General features: G+C 42.1%; 1 protein-coding gene across 1 annotated transcript in view; it reads left to right on the plus strand.

The window, feature by feature from the left end:
• The window catches only part of DNMT1 (DNA methyltransferase 1), a 61,720-nt gene that overhangs the window by 33,606 nt on the left and 11,061 nt on the right, over positions 1 to 17,053 (plus strand). The window contains exons 19-28 of the mRNA XM_060763314.2: positions 908 to 1,115; positions 3,500 to 3,633; positions 3,833 to 4,006; positions 5,845 to 6,066; positions 7,660 to 7,852; positions 9,059 to 9,149; positions 12,462 to 12,596; positions 13,686 to 13,968; positions 15,296 to 15,437; positions 16,243 to 16,409. Of these exons, the coding sequence (XP_060619297.2) occupies positions 908 to 1,115; positions 3,500 to 3,633; positions 3,833 to 4,006; positions 5,845 to 6,066; positions 7,660 to 7,852; positions 9,059 to 9,149; positions 12,462 to 12,596; positions 13,686 to 13,968; positions 15,296 to 15,437; positions 16,243 to 16,409 (1,749 nt within the window). The remainder of the gene's footprint in view (positions 1 to 907; positions 1,116 to 3,499; positions 3,634 to 3,832; positions 4,007 to 5,844; positions 6,067 to 7,659; positions 7,853 to 9,058; positions 9,150 to 12,461; positions 12,597 to 13,685; positions 13,969 to 15,295; positions 15,438 to 16,242; positions 16,410 to 17,053) is intronic.

A 17,053-nucleotide genomic window follows, 5' to 3' on the forward strand; every position in this document is an offset into this window, starting at 1 on the left:
CGACCAAAAACTGATTTGTAACCCTTTTGGCACTAATGTTGGAGAGTGGTCCCTGGTTAAAAAAAAAAAAAGGTTGGAACCAATGCTCTAAACCAGGGGTCCTCAAACTAAGGCCCAGGGCTGGATGCGGCCCTCCAAGGTAATTTACCCAGCCCTCACTCAGGGTCAACCTAAGTCTGAAACGACATGAAAGCACACAACAATAACAAGAACGGAAAAAATGATTTTAGTGATGAGAAGCTGATGACTTGTGTTGTATTGTTTTTATTGTTTTATTGCTTTTATATTGTTTATATTATATGTAATGTTTTTAAATGTGTTTTATGTTGTTTGGGGGCATTGACTGCCGACTGTAAACCGCCTCGAGTCGCCTTTGGGGTGGTATATAAATATTGTAAACAAACAAACAAATCTCATCACCCAAAAGTGGGTCCACACTCCCAATTGAAATACTAATAATTTTATATTTGTTAAAATTGTTATTCATTTTACTTATTTTATTGTTTGTAAGTGGTTTTTTGCACTACAAATAAGATATGTGCAGTGTGCATAGGAATTCATTCATGTTTTTTTTTCAAATTATAATCTAGCCCTCCAACAGTTTGAGAGACTATGCCCTGGCCCTCTGTTTAAAATGTTTGAGGACCTCTGCTCTGGACACACCTTTTAAAGGTTACAGTAATACCATCCTATTTGCAGAGGTCAAGGGCACAACATCCCTGCAAAAAGTGTGAATAGAAATAATCCCCTTTTTATTATCTATCTAGGCATTTGTGGGTCCTCTGGTACAATTCTATGGTCAACCTTCATTGGATCTATAAATGCCAAAGAGCTTGTTTTTTTCAGTGGTGTGCATTGACACTCTTTCCCCCTTTCCTTTCTTTTCTTAATCCTTGTCACACCTCAGAATCACAGCTATGTGGGAAGATGTTAGTACCAGTGAGCCGATGTTCCACGTTCACTGGTTTTGCCGTGGCACCGACACCGTTCTGGGAGCAACCTCTGACCCTCTGGAGCTTTTCTTGGTCGATGAGTGTGAGGACATGCAGCTGTCTTACATCCATGGCAAAGTCAATGTCCTCTATAAGGCTCCTTCGGAGAACTGGTCCCTAGAGGTACGCTGAAGACTCTTACATGTGGCCATATCAACCTACTGTTGACAATAACCACAGTTCAACGACCCATCAGGTCTGTGTGGTGTATTTGTTAACCTGTTTCATCAGCAACATCAGTGTGGTATGTTTGTTACCCTATTAGGTTGGGACTTGGGAGATCCAGGTTGGAGTTCTGTTGAGCAATGAAACTCGTATAGAAAATTAGGAAGTAAGCTAGAAATGGAACAAGAAACAGGGAAGGGCACCTTGTGGTTGTAATAAGAAGTACAATAAAGTTACCTTAAAGAATTCAAAAATCATAAATTTAGAAGGTTTTGATCTGAGGGCAGGATGGCACTCATATTTATGGTATCAGAGAAGAAAAACTGAAAAAAAATTCGGAAACCATTTTATTAGATCCGCCCTCATAAAGATATGGGAAAAATATATAGAACGATTCCATAATAAAACCCCATTATGGTTATCACCACATTTATTTATTTATTTACTTCTATACCGCTGTTCTCAGCCCGAAGGCGACTCACAGCGGTTCACAAAACACAGAACACAGCAAAATTCAACATCAATATAAAACATAATAACCTAATCTAATACACAATTAATACATAATTACTATAGTAACCATTCCCAAGCATCTCATCACTAAAAACATGATCCAGGTTCGTCGTTCATTGTTCCATTCCTATGTCGTTAACAGTCTTTGCACCAATCATTCGAACGCCTGCGCAAATAACCAGGTCTTTACTGTTTTGCGGAAAACCATCAGAGATGGTGCCAATCTGATGTCCGTGGGAAGGGTGTTCCACAGCCGGGGAGCGACCACCGAGAAGGCCCTGTCTCTCGTCCCCGCCAGCTGTGCTTCTGAAGCAGGCGGGATCGAGAGCATGGCCTCCCCGGAAGATCTCAGTCCTGGTGGGTTCATAGGCCGAGATGCGGTCGGATAGGTAGCTTGGGCCGGAACCGTTTAGGGCTTTAAAGGTCAACGGCAGCACTTTGAATTGAGCCCGGTAGCAAATCGGTAGCCAGTGGAGTTGGCGCAACAGGGGGGTTGTATGCTCCCTGCGTCCCACAAGAAGCCATTCACAAAAATCAGAAAATCCACAAAAAAATGTTAACTTACAAAGACATTCTGAAAAAACAAGATAACGAATTGGTATTAAAGACACAAGAAGAATTAAAAATATTAGACACAAGTATCTCATGGTTCCAATTTGGACAAATCAGAGAATATTACACAAAGGATAAGAAGTTTGGCTTCATGGAAAAAGATTCTCTATGGGATAAAATCCTAATCTCAGAAAACAAACTGATAATGAAAATCTACAAGAAAATATTAGAGTGGTCCACTGAGACAGAATTCATTAAAGATTGCATGATTAAGTGGACTGAGAATATAGGCCACCCAATCAATCTTGAAAATTGGGAAAAAATTTGGAACAGAAAAATAAGATACACCTATGCAATTGAGCTGAGAGAAAACTGGATGGAGATGATGTACAGGTGGTACATCAAACCCCAAAAATTGGCCAAATGCTACTCAAACATAAGTGGATTGTATTGGAAATGAGAAGAACAATCTGGCTCCTTTTTCCACATGTGGTGGTCATGCAGAATTGCAAAATCTTACTGGAGAAACATTCATGAAAAGATACTAGAAATAAAGATTGAGTTTATACCAGAATACTTCCTATTAGGAATATCAGAGATAGATTTGGAAATTAAAAAAGAAAAACTCTCCAATTATCTTACAATTGCGGCCAGAATCTGCTATGCGAGGTTTTGGAGATCTAAGGAGATTCCAACACAAGAACAGTGGATGCTCAAGATAATAGACATTATGAACATGGACAGACTAACACAGCTGATAATGGCGAACCAAAAGATGGAGACAATAAAAACAGATTGGTAAAGAATTATCTAATTCAAGAAAATTATAAATGGGTATATAGTGATAATTTAATACAATTTAATATAACACAATATTACAACTGGAAAAGATGCAAGAGGGTTAGCCGCTCTTCCGAATATCAACCAAAGAAACTATGAAGCCGAATACGGAGACAAGTGGAAGTCGAAATTACCCCTTCTACCCCCCCCAACCTTCCTACCCCCCACCCTCCCTGATCTATCCTTTTCCTCTCCCCAATACCCAACCTATTCCCCTCCTCCTTTTTTTTTAAAACCCTCACTGTAAAAATACTCAATAAAAATTATTTCTTAAAAAAAAGAAGTACAATAATAATATTAGCATATATACCTGAGTACAAGCTGAGTTTTTCAGCTTTCCCCCATTGTGTGTTCATGCATGTCTGCTGTAGCCCATGATGGACATTTTGTTTTGCTAAGGACAATCTGCATCTTCTCACAAAAACCTTCTTCCCTAGGGAGGGCTCGATGTGGAGATCAAGATGGTGGAAGATGATGGCAGAACCTATTTCTACCAAATGTGGTATGATCAAGAGTACGCCAGGTTTGAGACACCACCAAAGATTCAGCCCACTGAAGACAACAAACACAAGTTAGTGCTTAAACCCTAAAAGTTTGTGGAAGTTGGGGGTTAAGGGAACCCAAATGAAGAATAACAAAAAGTCTAGAGATGACTGTCATGCTGTCATGTCATGACAGATGTTTTGGATTGTCTGAGATGTTCTAGAGAGAATTTTGTTTGGGCTTGTTTTTTCCTCCAGTTGAGACCCAAGTGTCTTCTTCCCTCCTAGATTCTGCATGAGCTGTACCCGTTTGGATGAAGTGAGGCAGAAAGAAATTCCCAGAGTCTTGGAGCCTCAGGAGGAGTCGGAAGGGAAGATGTTCTACAGCATGGCAATGAAAAATGGGGTGCAGTATCGGGTAGGGGATGGAGTTTTCCTCCTCCCAGATGCTTTCTCATTCAGGTTAGTTCCTCATTTGCTTTTAGAAAGGGATCCAGGGTGATGTGATGAATAAGATAAGAATGGCTTAGAGGCACGTGGTGGCACAGTTTTTATGTATCAAAACAGAATATAGTTTTCTGAACGTTTAAAAATTAAGTGAGATGAAGACCTGCTCCATATTTTGGTCCATGTAAGGTAGTGGTTTCAAACTCATTTTCCTCAAGGGCCACATCAGTCAGAGGCCATTGAATCCATAGATGGAGAACCTGTGGATACAGAGGGCCGACTCTAATTTTTTTACATAGTGGTTGGTGCTCTTTAGTTATTATCCAGATTTTTTTTCAAGATAATTTTTATTTCAGAAAATTGGGGGTAGGAAGTAAGGGAGAATAGCAGAGTAGTATTTAAGGTAAAGGTTTTCCTCTGACATTAAGTCCAGTCGTGTCTGACTCGGGAGGTTGGCGCTCATCTCCATTTCTAAGCCAAAGAGCCGGCGTTGTCCGTAGACACCTCCAAGGTCATGTAGCCGGCATGACTGCATGAAGCCTTTACCTTCCCGCCAGAGTGGTAACTATTAACCTATTCACATTTGCATGTTTTCGAACTGCTAGGTTGGCAGAAGCTGGGGCTAACAATGTAGTATTTACAGAGTAGTATTTACAAAGGTTAAAAATAAATGGAAAGGAAGAAGAAATGAAAGACAACCCCTATCACTTTTTATCATCTGCTATGCGGATTGGGGATAATGGGAATTACAACCCAATAGCACTTGTGACTCTGAGGTTGAGGAAAGTTTAAAGGGTGTTTTAGATTCAGGCATCATATCCACAAGCCTTGTATCTCAATTCAAAGACCATTATCCTGACTAAACAGAACAGAAGTTACAGTATCACAACTCCCATCTGCCCTAGTCATTATGTCTAACGATGACGAATACAGGAATTGTTGTCCACCATGTTGAGGGCTACATAAAAGGACATGGAAGGCCAGACATGGAGGGACTTCTTATTATATTATTTTCTCCAATAGTAAGGTAATTGCGAGAGAAATAATGCAGCGTTTTTCTAAGTTTTCAGTGCGAAATGAGCAGAAGAACAAAAATAAGTAAATGCTAGGAAAATTTTAGACTATGAAGGGTTTGGGCAGGACTAAAAATTAAGAATGAGGGATCGTGAGGAGGGCCTGTTCTGGTGTAAGAAGCTTTAAATCAGTTTCTCCCGCCCTTGCAAGCAAGTCAACAAGTGTCAGCTGCATTAAGATCACTACTGACCGAAGGTCATGAGTTCGAAGCCAGTCTGGGTTGGAGTGAGCTTCCTGCCAATTTGTGTAGCTTGTTGTCGACCTTTGCAACCAAAAGACAGTTGCATCTGTCAAGTAGGAAATGTAGGTACCACCTATGTGTGGGGAGGCTAATTTAACAGATTTATGAGGCCATAAAAATCTCCAGCAAAAGTGTGCGGGGAGTGTGGAAAGTACTTCATCAGTGTCACAGATGGACGGTGAAAGCGACAGCTCCCCTGGTGACCAGAAAATTGGAATGTTAAATAGCCTCTGAGTGTCTGTCTATATGTATTGTGTGTCTATGGCCTTGAATGTTTGCCATGTATGTGTACATTGTAATCCGCCCTGAGTCCCCTGCAGGGTGAGAAGGGTGGAATATAAATACTGTAAATAAATAAATAAATAAATAAATAAATAAATAAACAATTTTGGGGGGCTATAAGCATTTAAACGTCAGTTTATTGCACAGATTGTTGGGAAGGAGGCAGCTAGGATGTGCTGTTCTTCAGGTCACAAAGATTTCCAACTTCTGATTTCTCTAATTTTAGAAAGTTTCCTTCCTTTTCCTGTCTCCACAGCCTGAGGCTGGCTAGTCCTACCAAACGCCAGAAGAAGGAGGCAGTCAATGAGGAGCTGTACCCTGAGCATTACCGCAAGTATTCTGAATATATCAAAGGTAGCAACCAGGATGCGCCAGAGCCCTACCGCATTGGCCGAATCAAGCAAATCTACTGCAATATCCGCAGCAGTGGCAGGCCCAACGAAGCAGAAATCAAGCTGCGTGTGTATAAACTTTACAGGTAAACAGCAGCTGCTAGCCTGGTTTTGCTACAGGAGAAAGGGAATTCTATTTACAAATTGGGCTGATCATTAAGAGACAAAAGCATTAAAAGTTGTATGATAAAAATAGTACCAAAGATAGAGGCTGAGATGCTTATACAGGGTGAGGCAGCATAACTTCCTTCTTTCAAAACTTAATAAAACCCATTGTATGACTCAGAATTTATTTTTTATATAATGTAGGCGCATACCTAAAGTTTTGTTTTACATAGTTTTAAAGATCAAATTAGGTAGGTGACGTCCCCCATTCTCCATACACTGAGTAAACCGATTTCTGGCGTTTGTCATGACTCTTGCCAGCATAGCAGGCGTTATGTTGGCAATTTCTTCCTGGATGGTGGTCTTCAAATCTTGTAGGGTCCTTGGACGGTTCACATCAACACGGGATTTCAAAAAAACCCATAGAAAAAAATCACAAGGGGCCAAATCTGGAGATCGGGCCGGCCACTCCAAATCCGCTCGAAAAGTAGGCCTCAACGGCAAAAGCACGCTCCTCACTGTTCCAACGCATGATGGCGACTGAACTGTGTCAGGACAAAACTTTATACTCCCGCCTCTCGAACGAGACCACTAGTGCTCCGCTACATTTTTAACAAAATTATTTGAGAAGAGAAAATACAGTTATATAGACATATACTATACATTTCCTTCTCTTTTATTTACATTCACCCCTGTGCTCCCCTTCTCCAGAGCCATCTCTTTTCCTAAAGTCCCACCAAAATATAAATTCTTCATTTGGAGGTAAATTCCCATCTTCTTTTTCCAATAATTTTTCTAGAAATTTTCTCCAGATACTTTCAAAGTCATTTTTTTTTTACATAATCCCTTCCGCTACATTTTCATCTGACTGAATGGCATACATTTTTAAAAAGGAAGTTATGCTGCCTCCCCCTTTAGAAGTGTACATAACCCTAGATGTAAAACTGTGTGCAAAACAAAAGTAGTAATTATAGTAATCATAGTAATGACTTCTATGCACGCAGAGCATTTCTTAAAGCAAAAAGATTGCAATCCTAGCAATTTAATGTTTAAAAAAATGACTCCAGAGTCTGAATTCAAGGCCAAAGTAGATATGGCATTTAATGCTTCTTTGTAATGTACATAGTGGTAGTTGCTTTTTGGGTTTTTTTTTTTTTAGAAAAATGCAACTAGTAGTTGCTTGAAGTGGCTCTATTAAATATCAGGACTGTAGCAGATAAAAAAGGGATTTTTAGCTCTTTTCTACCCTCCCTTGGAAGATCACACCTCCAAGGTTGCTATGAACATTGGGGTGAAATCTGTTGCCATCAACAGCAAAGAAGTATGAAATGTTTCATATAAATCTCCCTTCCTCTCCAATGTTATTCAAGGGGCTTTACCTTTCCCACATGCCCTTGAGTTGTTAATTTCTATGTGTGTTGGGGTGGGGGTGGTATTTGGTTTTATAATGTAAGTGGAGTCATGTTGCCTAAAAGCCAAGACCTATATACCTCAACACTGAATACCTAACCTTACCAACCAGATGCCTGTGTGAAGCCAACCAACAGTGTTTCTCATGTGTTTTGCCTTCTCAGACCAGAAAACACGCATAAGTCTGTGAAAGCCAGCTACCACGCGGACATCAACTTACTCTACTGGAGCGATGAAGAGGCATCAGTGGAGTTCAAAGATGTACAAGGCCGCTGCACGGTGGTCTACGGGGAAGATTTGACAGAAAACATTCAGGACTACTCTGCCAGCAGTTCTGATCGGTTCTACTTCCTAGAGGTGCCCTTTCCCATTGTACAATAAGGCATTTTGCAGCATTACATCACTGTATTGGCTCATATACTAGTCCTATTCTTCTAAAATTTATTTATTTATTTTATTTACAGTATTTATATTCCGCCCTTCTCACCCCGCAGGGGACTCAGGGTGGATTACAATGTACACATACATGGCAAACATTCAATGCCAAAGACAAACAACAGATATAGACAAACAGTCAAACTTTTCTGGCCGTCAGGGGAGCTATCGCTTTCATCGTCCATCTGCGACACTGATGAAGTACTTCCGCATTCCCCGCATGCTTTGCTGGAGTCTTTTTTATTGCCTAATTTTGTTAAATTAGCCTCCCCACACATAGGTGATACCTAATTTTCCTACTTGACAGATGCAACTGTCTTTTGGGTTGCAAAGGTTGACAGCAAGCTACACAATTGGTCAGAAGCTCACTCCAACCTGGGCTGGCTTTGAACTCATGACCTTATGGTCAGAAGTGATCTTAATGCAGCGGACACGAAGACAGCTGCGCCACAGTCCTGGCATTTGAAATCCTTAAATGAAAAAAACACATTTTTCCCCCTCCCCACACATAGGCATTTACTCTGATTAACTTAGAGACCAGTTACTGATGCATTCTCCCTTGTAAGCCTTGTTCCAGCGCAAAGGAGCTCCATAAGATGGTTGACATTTCAGTGGAGCTTTAGTGGATTGTGTCTTGTGACCTCAATGGCATTTTGTCTCTGGGTAAAGACAGTGATCCTTTATTATTTCCTTTGGTTTTTTGTTTATTTGTTTGTTGTTGTTTTGTAGAATCCCAGGAGATTTTGAAAACAGTATATTTGAGAATCTGTTTGAGAGTAGCAAGGAGGGGGAATTTTTTTCTGTGTAATCAGCTCTCCACATTGCTTGTGGATTTGATTAATATGGTCTTTCTAAGGATATATAGACCATCCACTACGTGTCTTTGCTCAGCCTTGCTGGACATTAACATCTCTAGGAGTCTCTAGGCCCTGTAGCATAACTCTGTTGTCAACTTCTGCTGAAGGTTGACCATAAAGTTGCACAGGAGGACCTGGAAATTTCTACAGAAGTTTTCTCACAGGTATAAAAAGCAGGGTTTTTTCATTTGCAATTTTCCCACTTACATTGTGGATCTGTACCACTCACTGAAGGAAATGTGTAGGGCTAATTCCATTTGTTCTTTTCCAGGCATATAATGCCAAAACGAAAACCTTTGAAGACCCGCCCTATCATGCCCGTAGTTCTGGAAATAAAGGAAAGGGGAAGGGGAAAGGGAAAGGTAAGTGCTGTATTGTTTTGTAACTACCATGATCACCCTGGTGCTCCAGTCTATTGCTATCAGCCTTTGGGAGACAGGGAGACATTACATAAAAACTACAATCCAGGCTAAACAAAACATACAGAAGAAAAAGCAATGCAAGCAACCTGCAAACTAAAGCCCTAAACGGTTCTGGCCCAACTTACCTGTCCGAACGCATCTCCTCCTATGAACCAGCTAGGACATTAAGATCATCTGGGGAGGCCCTGCTCTTGGTCCCGTCAGAATCACAAGCACGCCTGGCGGGGACGAGAGACAGGGCCTTCTCAGTGGTGGCCCTTCGGCTGTCGAACGCCCTTCCTACAGATATCAGATTGGCCCCCTCCTTATTGGCATTTCGGAGGAAAGTGAAGACCTGGTTGTTCGAACAGGCATTTGATTAGGCAGTGTAATTGATTACAGGAATACGGAATTACGGATGATGAGATTGGATTCTGATTCTATTGACGAGACGCGAATGATTTGTCATATTGATGTTTAATTATTGTTATGCTATTGTTTTTAAATGTTCTAATGGTTTTGTAATGTGAGCATTGAAATTGCTGCTGTTAACCGCTTTGAGTCGCCTAAGGGCTGAGAAAAGTGGTATATAAATGAAGTAAATAAATAAATAAATGTATTTCCATACTGCTTGATGCAAAACTCCCTGGAAGTGGAAAGCTAGCAGAGTGGGGAACTGGTTGGGCCTTTTTATTATTTCTACTGTCTCCCCTTCAAGCTGTTGGAGTGAGGATTGTTTTCTAAGACAGGATGTATTTTTAAAAATGACATTCTCTTCACCAATAATAATGAATGCAAAGCTGGGGTGAAAATTGCTGGAAGAAACATTAACAACCTCAGATATGCAGATGACACCACTCTGATGGCCGAAAGCGAGGAGGAGCTGAGGAGCCTTCTAATCAAGGTGAAAGAAGAAAGCGCAAAAGCCGGGTTGCAGCTAAACATAAAAAAAACCAAGATTATGGCAACAAGAATGATTGACAACTGGAAAATAGAGGGAGAAAATGTGGAGGCCGTGACAGACTTTGTATTTCTAGGTGCAAAGATTACTGCAGATGCAGACTGTGGCCAGGAAATCAGAAGACGCTTACTTCTTGGGAGGAGAGCAATGTCCAGTCTCGATAAAATAGTAAAGCGTAGAGACATCAGACTGGCAACAAAGATCCGCCTAGTCAAAGCCATGGTATTCCCTGTAGTCACCTACGGATGTGAGAGCTGGACCTTAGGGAAGGCTGAGCGAAGGAAGATCGATGCTTTTGAGCTGTGGTGCTGGAGGAAAGTTCTGAGAGTGCCTTGGACTGCGAGAAGGTCCAACCAGTCCATCCTCCAGGAAATAAAGCCCGACTGCTCATTGGAGGGAAGGATACTAGAGACAAAGTTGAAGTACTTTGGCCACATCATGAGGAGACAAGAAAGCCTAGAGAAGACAATTATGCTGGGGAAAGTGGAAGGTAAAAGGAAGAGGGGCCGACCAAGGGCAAGATGGATGGATGGCATCCTTGAAGAGACTGGACTGACCTTGAAGGAGCTGGGGGTGGTGATGGCTGACAGGGAGCTCTGGCGTGGGCTGGTCCATGAGGTCACAAAGAGTCTGAGACGACTGAACGAATGCACAACAACAATAATAATAACAACAACAACCATCAAGGCCATAAACACCTGGGCCATACCTGTCATAAGATATACTGCTGGCATCATAAACTGGACACAGGCAGAACTGGACAATTTGGACAGAAAAACAAGAAAACTCATCACCATTCATAATTCATTACATCCTCACAGTGATGTTGACCTAGAAAGTCTGGTGGCAGAGGACTTTTACAAGTCAAACAAGCAGTCGAAGAAGAAAAACACGCCCTGGAAGAATATGTCAAGGAAAGCCAAGAACCTGCTTTAATTGAAGTCAATAATTGGAAACTTCTCAAAGCACAGCAGACAAAGAATCAGTACAAGAAAACTGCACTCCAAACCAGAGCTGACAGCTGGCACAACAAAGCCATACATGGGCAGTTCCTTGAAAAGATTGAAGGAAAAGTTGTCAAGGAGAAGACCTGGTTATGGCTCATGAATGGAACCCTGAAGAAGGAGACAGAAGGCCTGATTCTTGCAGCCCAGGACTAAGCCATCAAAACCAGTACAATTAAGGCCAGGACTATTGGCTGAACTGATTTATTTTTCTTTCTGTGTACAAGTGGGCTATTGTGTTGTATATACCCATCAGAACATGCCATCAAAACAAATGCAATTAAGACCATGATCGAAAAATCAGCTGATGACCCAAAATGCAGACTGTGCAAGGAAGCTGATGAAACTATGGACCATACCCTCAGCTGCTGCAAGAAAATCGCACAGACGGACTACAAACAAAGACACAACTCTGTGGCCCAAATGATTCACTGGAACTTATGTCACAAGTACCACCTGCCAACAGTAAAGAATTTGTGGGATCATAAACCCGCAAAGGTTGTGGAAAATGAACATGCAAAAATACTGTGGGACTTTCGAATCCAGACTAACAAAGTTTTGGAACACAATACACCAGACATCACGATTGTGGAAAAGAAAAAAGTCTGGATTATTGATGTCGCCATACCAGGTGGCAGCCGTATTGAGGAAAAACAACAGGAAACCAGGACCTCAAACTGCAAAGGCTCTGGCATAAACTAGTCCAGGTGGTCCCAGTTGTCATTGGCACATTGGGTGCCGTGCCAAAAGATTGGAAACAATAAACATCGACAAAATCACGATCTGTCAACTGCAAAAGGCAACCTTACTTGGATCTGCGCGCATCATTCGAAAATACATCACACAGTCCTAGACGCTTGGGAAGTGTTCAACTTGTGATTTTGTGATACGAAATCCAGCATATAGATCTCGTTTGCTGTGACATACTGTGCTTTTGTGTCAATAATAATAATAATAATAATAATAATAATAATAATACATCTCGCCAAGGGGACTCGGAGCGGCGTACATGAAGCCAAGGCCGACAACACATCAATAAAACAAAATACAATAAGCAAAATCAAAACAATTAATATAACTCACATATAAACAATAACCTACCTGTACTTTGAAATGATGGGGTTCCAGTTGTTCTGCTTTCCAAGAAATAATTTGTGTTACATGAAAGCAAAGGGAACTGTGATATGCACATTTCCAGCTTTGTATTGGAGGTAAGGAACGTAAAACAGCCAGATCCCTCCCCATGGAAAGTATGCAGTGTCCCTCGCACACCTCAGATACACAGCTCTTCCCTCTCTGTGCTTTCAGGTAAAAGCAAAGGGAAATCTTCAACAGCATCTGAGCACAGTGAGCACGAAGCTGCAGAAATGAAGCCTCCAAAGTTACGCAGCTTGGACGTTTTCTCTGGCTGCGGAGGCTTGTCAGAAGGCTTCCACCAAGCAGGCAAGGCAATTGGGAAATGCTATTGGGATGGTGGGAAAGATTCCTAAGACCTGGGGGGGGGGTGTTTTTTGATTTTGATTTTGACAGGATGGTGGGACTAATGGGATTTCTTCTTTATCCAGAGCAGGGATGGTGTACATGAATTGAATGCGGGACAGGGGCAGAGAAGACATTAGGGCTTCAGAAATACGGAGTGGATTTTAGTAGAGGAGGAATAGAAATGAAACTGTCAACTTGCTGCAAGCACGGGTTTCTTCACTGCTTCTCACTTTTCCCAGTGCAGAGAAGCAGGAGAAGGAGAGGAACAAGTCAGGAGCTTTGGGGCAGGAGGGACTTCGCTTGAAACATCCAGTCATGTGATTTTTGTATGTGTGTGTGTCAGGAGCGACTTGTCGCTTCTGGTATGAGAATTGGCCGTCTGCAAGGACGTTGCCACAGGATGTTTTTCCATCTGTGGAAGCCTTCTCTTACATCCCCTCATGAGAAGCTGGAGCTGACAGACGGGAGCTCATCCCGCTCCCCAGATTCGAACTGCCAACCTTTCGGTGAGCAGTCAGTTTAACCGAGGGGTCCTCAAACTTTTTAAACAGAGGGCCAGGTCACAGTCCCTCAAACTGTTGGAAGTCTGGATATAATTGGAAAAAAAAGAATGAATTCCTATGTACACTGCACATATCTTATTTGTAATGCAAAAAACACTTAAAACAATATAAAAATTGAAATGAACAACAATTTTAACAAATATAAACTTATTAGTATTTCAATGGGAAGTGTGAGCCTGATGAGATAGAGCTGTTGTTGTTGTGTGCTTTCAAGTTGTTTCAGACTTAGGTTGACCCTGAGTGAGGGCCGGGTAAATGATCTTGGAGGGCAGTATCTGGGCCCCAGGCCATAGTTTGAGGACCCCTGGTTTAACCTATTGTGCCACCAGGGGCTCTGAGATTAAAAAGAACTTCGGGGAAATGTCAATTTATGATATGAGGGGGCTCCTTGTAATTTCTTTTAATCTTAGAAGTGATGCATCCAGCACAAAGTTCACCCTTCTGTTCCCCCCCCCCCCCCTTCCCTTTCTGTTTCTTCCAACATCAGAAGTCACAGAGACTCTGTGGGCCATTGAGATGTGGGAACCAGCGGCCCAGGCCTTCCGCCTGAACAACCCAGGCACCACGGTGTTCACGGAGGACTGCAACGTCCTGCTGAAACTGGTCATGTCTGGGGAGAAGACCAACTCCTTGGGCCAGAAGCTGCCCCAGAAGGGTGATGTGGAAATGCTGTGCGGTGGACCCCCTTGCCAAGGCTTCAGCGGGATGAACCGCTTTAATTCCCGCACTTACTCAAAGTTCAAGAACTCCCTGGTGGTCTCTTTCCTCAGGTGACTGGAGTTAATGCATATTGGCCCTCTCTCTGCTGTTCTTACTAATAGCTGACTCTGAATGGTGTATGTTCTTCCAGTCGACAGGAGGGAAATAATATAAAATGTGTGGAAATCAAGTTTTCCTCAGAATCACAGCTGATTTGAAAAAGCTGGATGGATGGAGGAGAGGGAGATAACAGATTTATTTGACACTAGCTGTCCCCTGCCACGCGTTGCTGTGGCCCAGTGTGGTGATATGGAATATATTTGCCCTGGTGAAGGGATGTAATTCCTTTATGCTTGTGGGTAAACAGTATTTCTTGCTGTTTCTTTGTCAGTTTTGATGTGGAGAGTGTCTGGTTTGCCTACTCTGGAACAGGCAACATGTCATTGTCCTTCTTTAGGGGTACCTTTCAAATCTATAATACTATATTTGTGTGTGTTTGTGAATCATATATATCTATATCTGTGGCTGGATGGCTCTTTGTCAGGAGGGCTTTGATTATGTTTTTTTGCCCTGGTGAAGGGATTTGGACAGAATGGCCTTAAGTATTTTCTGTTGGTCATGGGGGTTCTGTGTGGGAAGTTTTCCTTAATTCTGTCGTTGTTGGGGTTCACAATGCTATTTTATTGTAGGTGAACTATAAATCCCAATAACTACAACTCCCAAATGTCAAGGTCTATTTTCCCCAAACTCCATCTGTGTTTGGGCATATGGAATATTTGTGCCAAGTTTGGTTCAGATCCATCATTGTTTGAGTCCACAGTGCTCTCTGGATGTAGGTGAACTATAATTCCCAAGCTCAAGGTCAATGTCCACCAAACCTTTCCAGTTTTTTCTGTTGGTCATGGGAGCCCTGTGTGCTAAGTTTGGCCCAATTCCATCATTGGTGGAGTTCAGAATGCTCTTTGATTGTAGGTAAACTATAAATCCCAGCAACGACAATTCCCAAATGACAAAATCAATTTTTTTGAGTGGAGGACATAAATTGGACTGTCTTGTGTCCAAATTTGGTGTCAATTCCCCCAGTGGTTTTTGAGTTCTGATGGTAGCACGAACTAACATTACATTTTTATTTATATAGATGTTATTGTAGTAGGACTGTGTAATACATGAAATATTAGTTCCAGGACCAATTGTGTAAGGTGATTTTCACAATATCCGGAAGCCTGATTTTCTTCCCTGAAATGACCCGTATCTTGAACTTTTGGCTGAAATGTTCCATAGAATCGCTGCGGAGGACCTAGAAAAAGCTTAGAGAAATCTTCCATCTAGGCTTCCAGCATGAACTTTGCCTAGTGGGGAAATAACACAGCTGATCTCCGAATGTCTTTTGTCCTATAGCTACTGTGACTACTACAGGCCGAGGTTCTTCCTTCTTGAGAACGTGAGGAACTTCGTCTCCTTTAAGCGCTCCATGGTGTTAAAGCTCACTCTGCGGTGCCTTGTCCGGATGGGATACCAGTGCACTTTTGGGGTGCTGCAGGTACAGCCTCTACACCAGGGAGATGCACACAGTGGGGCGAGGGTGCTCTATTGCAGGCCCTTGTGAGAGGAAATGTTTTTTGTAAATAAGGCTATGGAAATTGGGACTGTAAGCGCTGCCGATATTTTTCTGCTATTTTAGGAAGACTTGGATATTACAATTCATCTTTTCAGAGAGATTGGCAAATTTCTGGAGGATTTAGCTGTAAATATTAAAAATGCACCTCTGTGCTCAGAAGGGAGTATGCTTGCTGAATGAAAGCAGCTCTTGAAACAAGAAGATGGCTGTGCCAATGGTGATTTTACCATTAAATATAGATTATAGCAGTGTTTCTCAACCTGGGGGTCAGGACCCCTGGGGGGGTCATGAGGAGGTGTCAGAGGGGTCGCCAAAGACCATGAGAAAACACAGTATTTTCTGTTGGTCATTGGGGTTCTGTGTGGGAAGTTTGGTCCAAATATAAATTTATTAGTATTTCAATGGGAAGTGTGGGCCTGCTTTTGGCTGATGAGATAGGATTGTTGTTGTTGTTGTGTGCTTTTGAGTCGTTACAGACTTAGGTTGACCCTGAGCGAGGGCCGGGTAAATGACATTGGAGGGCCGCATCCGGCCCCTGGGCTGTAGTTTGAGGACCTCTGTTTTAAAGCATAGTTTTAAATCATTTTAATATTGTCAGTATTTTGATCCGCTGGTTGTGGCGGTGGTGAGAATGGGAAACATATAGAATGCATAATGAAAACTTGAAGTTATGATGTTTATTGATGTTTTAATGATACCTACAGGTCCATCTTCTGTCTCTTTCCAGGCTGGTCAGTACGGTGTTGCCCAGACACGCAGGAGAGCCATTGTTCTGGCTGCAGCTCCTGGGGAGAAGCTCCCCATGTTCCCTGAACCCTTGCATGTCTTTGCGCCCCGAGCCTGCCAGCTCAGTGTGGTGGTGGATGACAAGAAGTTTGTTAGTAATATAACAAGGTAATTAGTTTAATATTTATTTATTTTACAGCTTTTATATTCCGCCCTTCTCACCCCACAGGGGACTCAGGGCGGATTACAGTGTACACATATATGGCAAACATTCAATGCCATTTTTGACATACAAACATATACAGACATACGCAGAGACTATTTAACTTTTTCTGGCCGCCAGGGGAGCTGTCGCTTTCATCATCCATCTGCAACGCTGATGAAGCACTTCCGCATTCCCCGCATGCTTCCCCGCTGGAATGCTTTGTGGAGTCTTCTTTATGGCCTCATAAATCAGTTAATTTAGCCTCCCCACACTTTAAGGTGGTACCTAATTTTCCTACTTGACAGATGCAACTGTCTTTCGGGTTTCAAAGGTCAAGACAGGCTACACAATTGGTTGGAAACCCACTCCAACCCGGGCTGGCTTCGAACTCATGACATTTTGGTCAGAGTTATCTTAATGCAGCTGACACTGGTGGGCAGATTCCAGTGGGCAGATTATCATTATATTATTATTTTTGAAATCATTTTTTGGACAATGAGAAAAGAAATGTTTGGAAGAACTTGGTGTAACAGATGATGGACTCTCCTCCTTTGGAGACATTTGAACACAGATTGGATGGCCATCTTTTGAGTGTGCTTTAATAGTT

The sequence above is a fragment of the Anolis sagrei genome, chromosome 2 (assembly GCF_037176765.1).
Source record: "Anolis sagrei isolate rAnoSag1 chromosome 2, rAnoSag1.mat, whole genome shotgun sequence".
In the NCBI taxonomy this organism is placed as follows: domain Eukaryota; kingdom Metazoa; phylum Chordata; class Lepidosauria; order Squamata; family Dactyloidae; genus Anolis; species Anolis sagrei.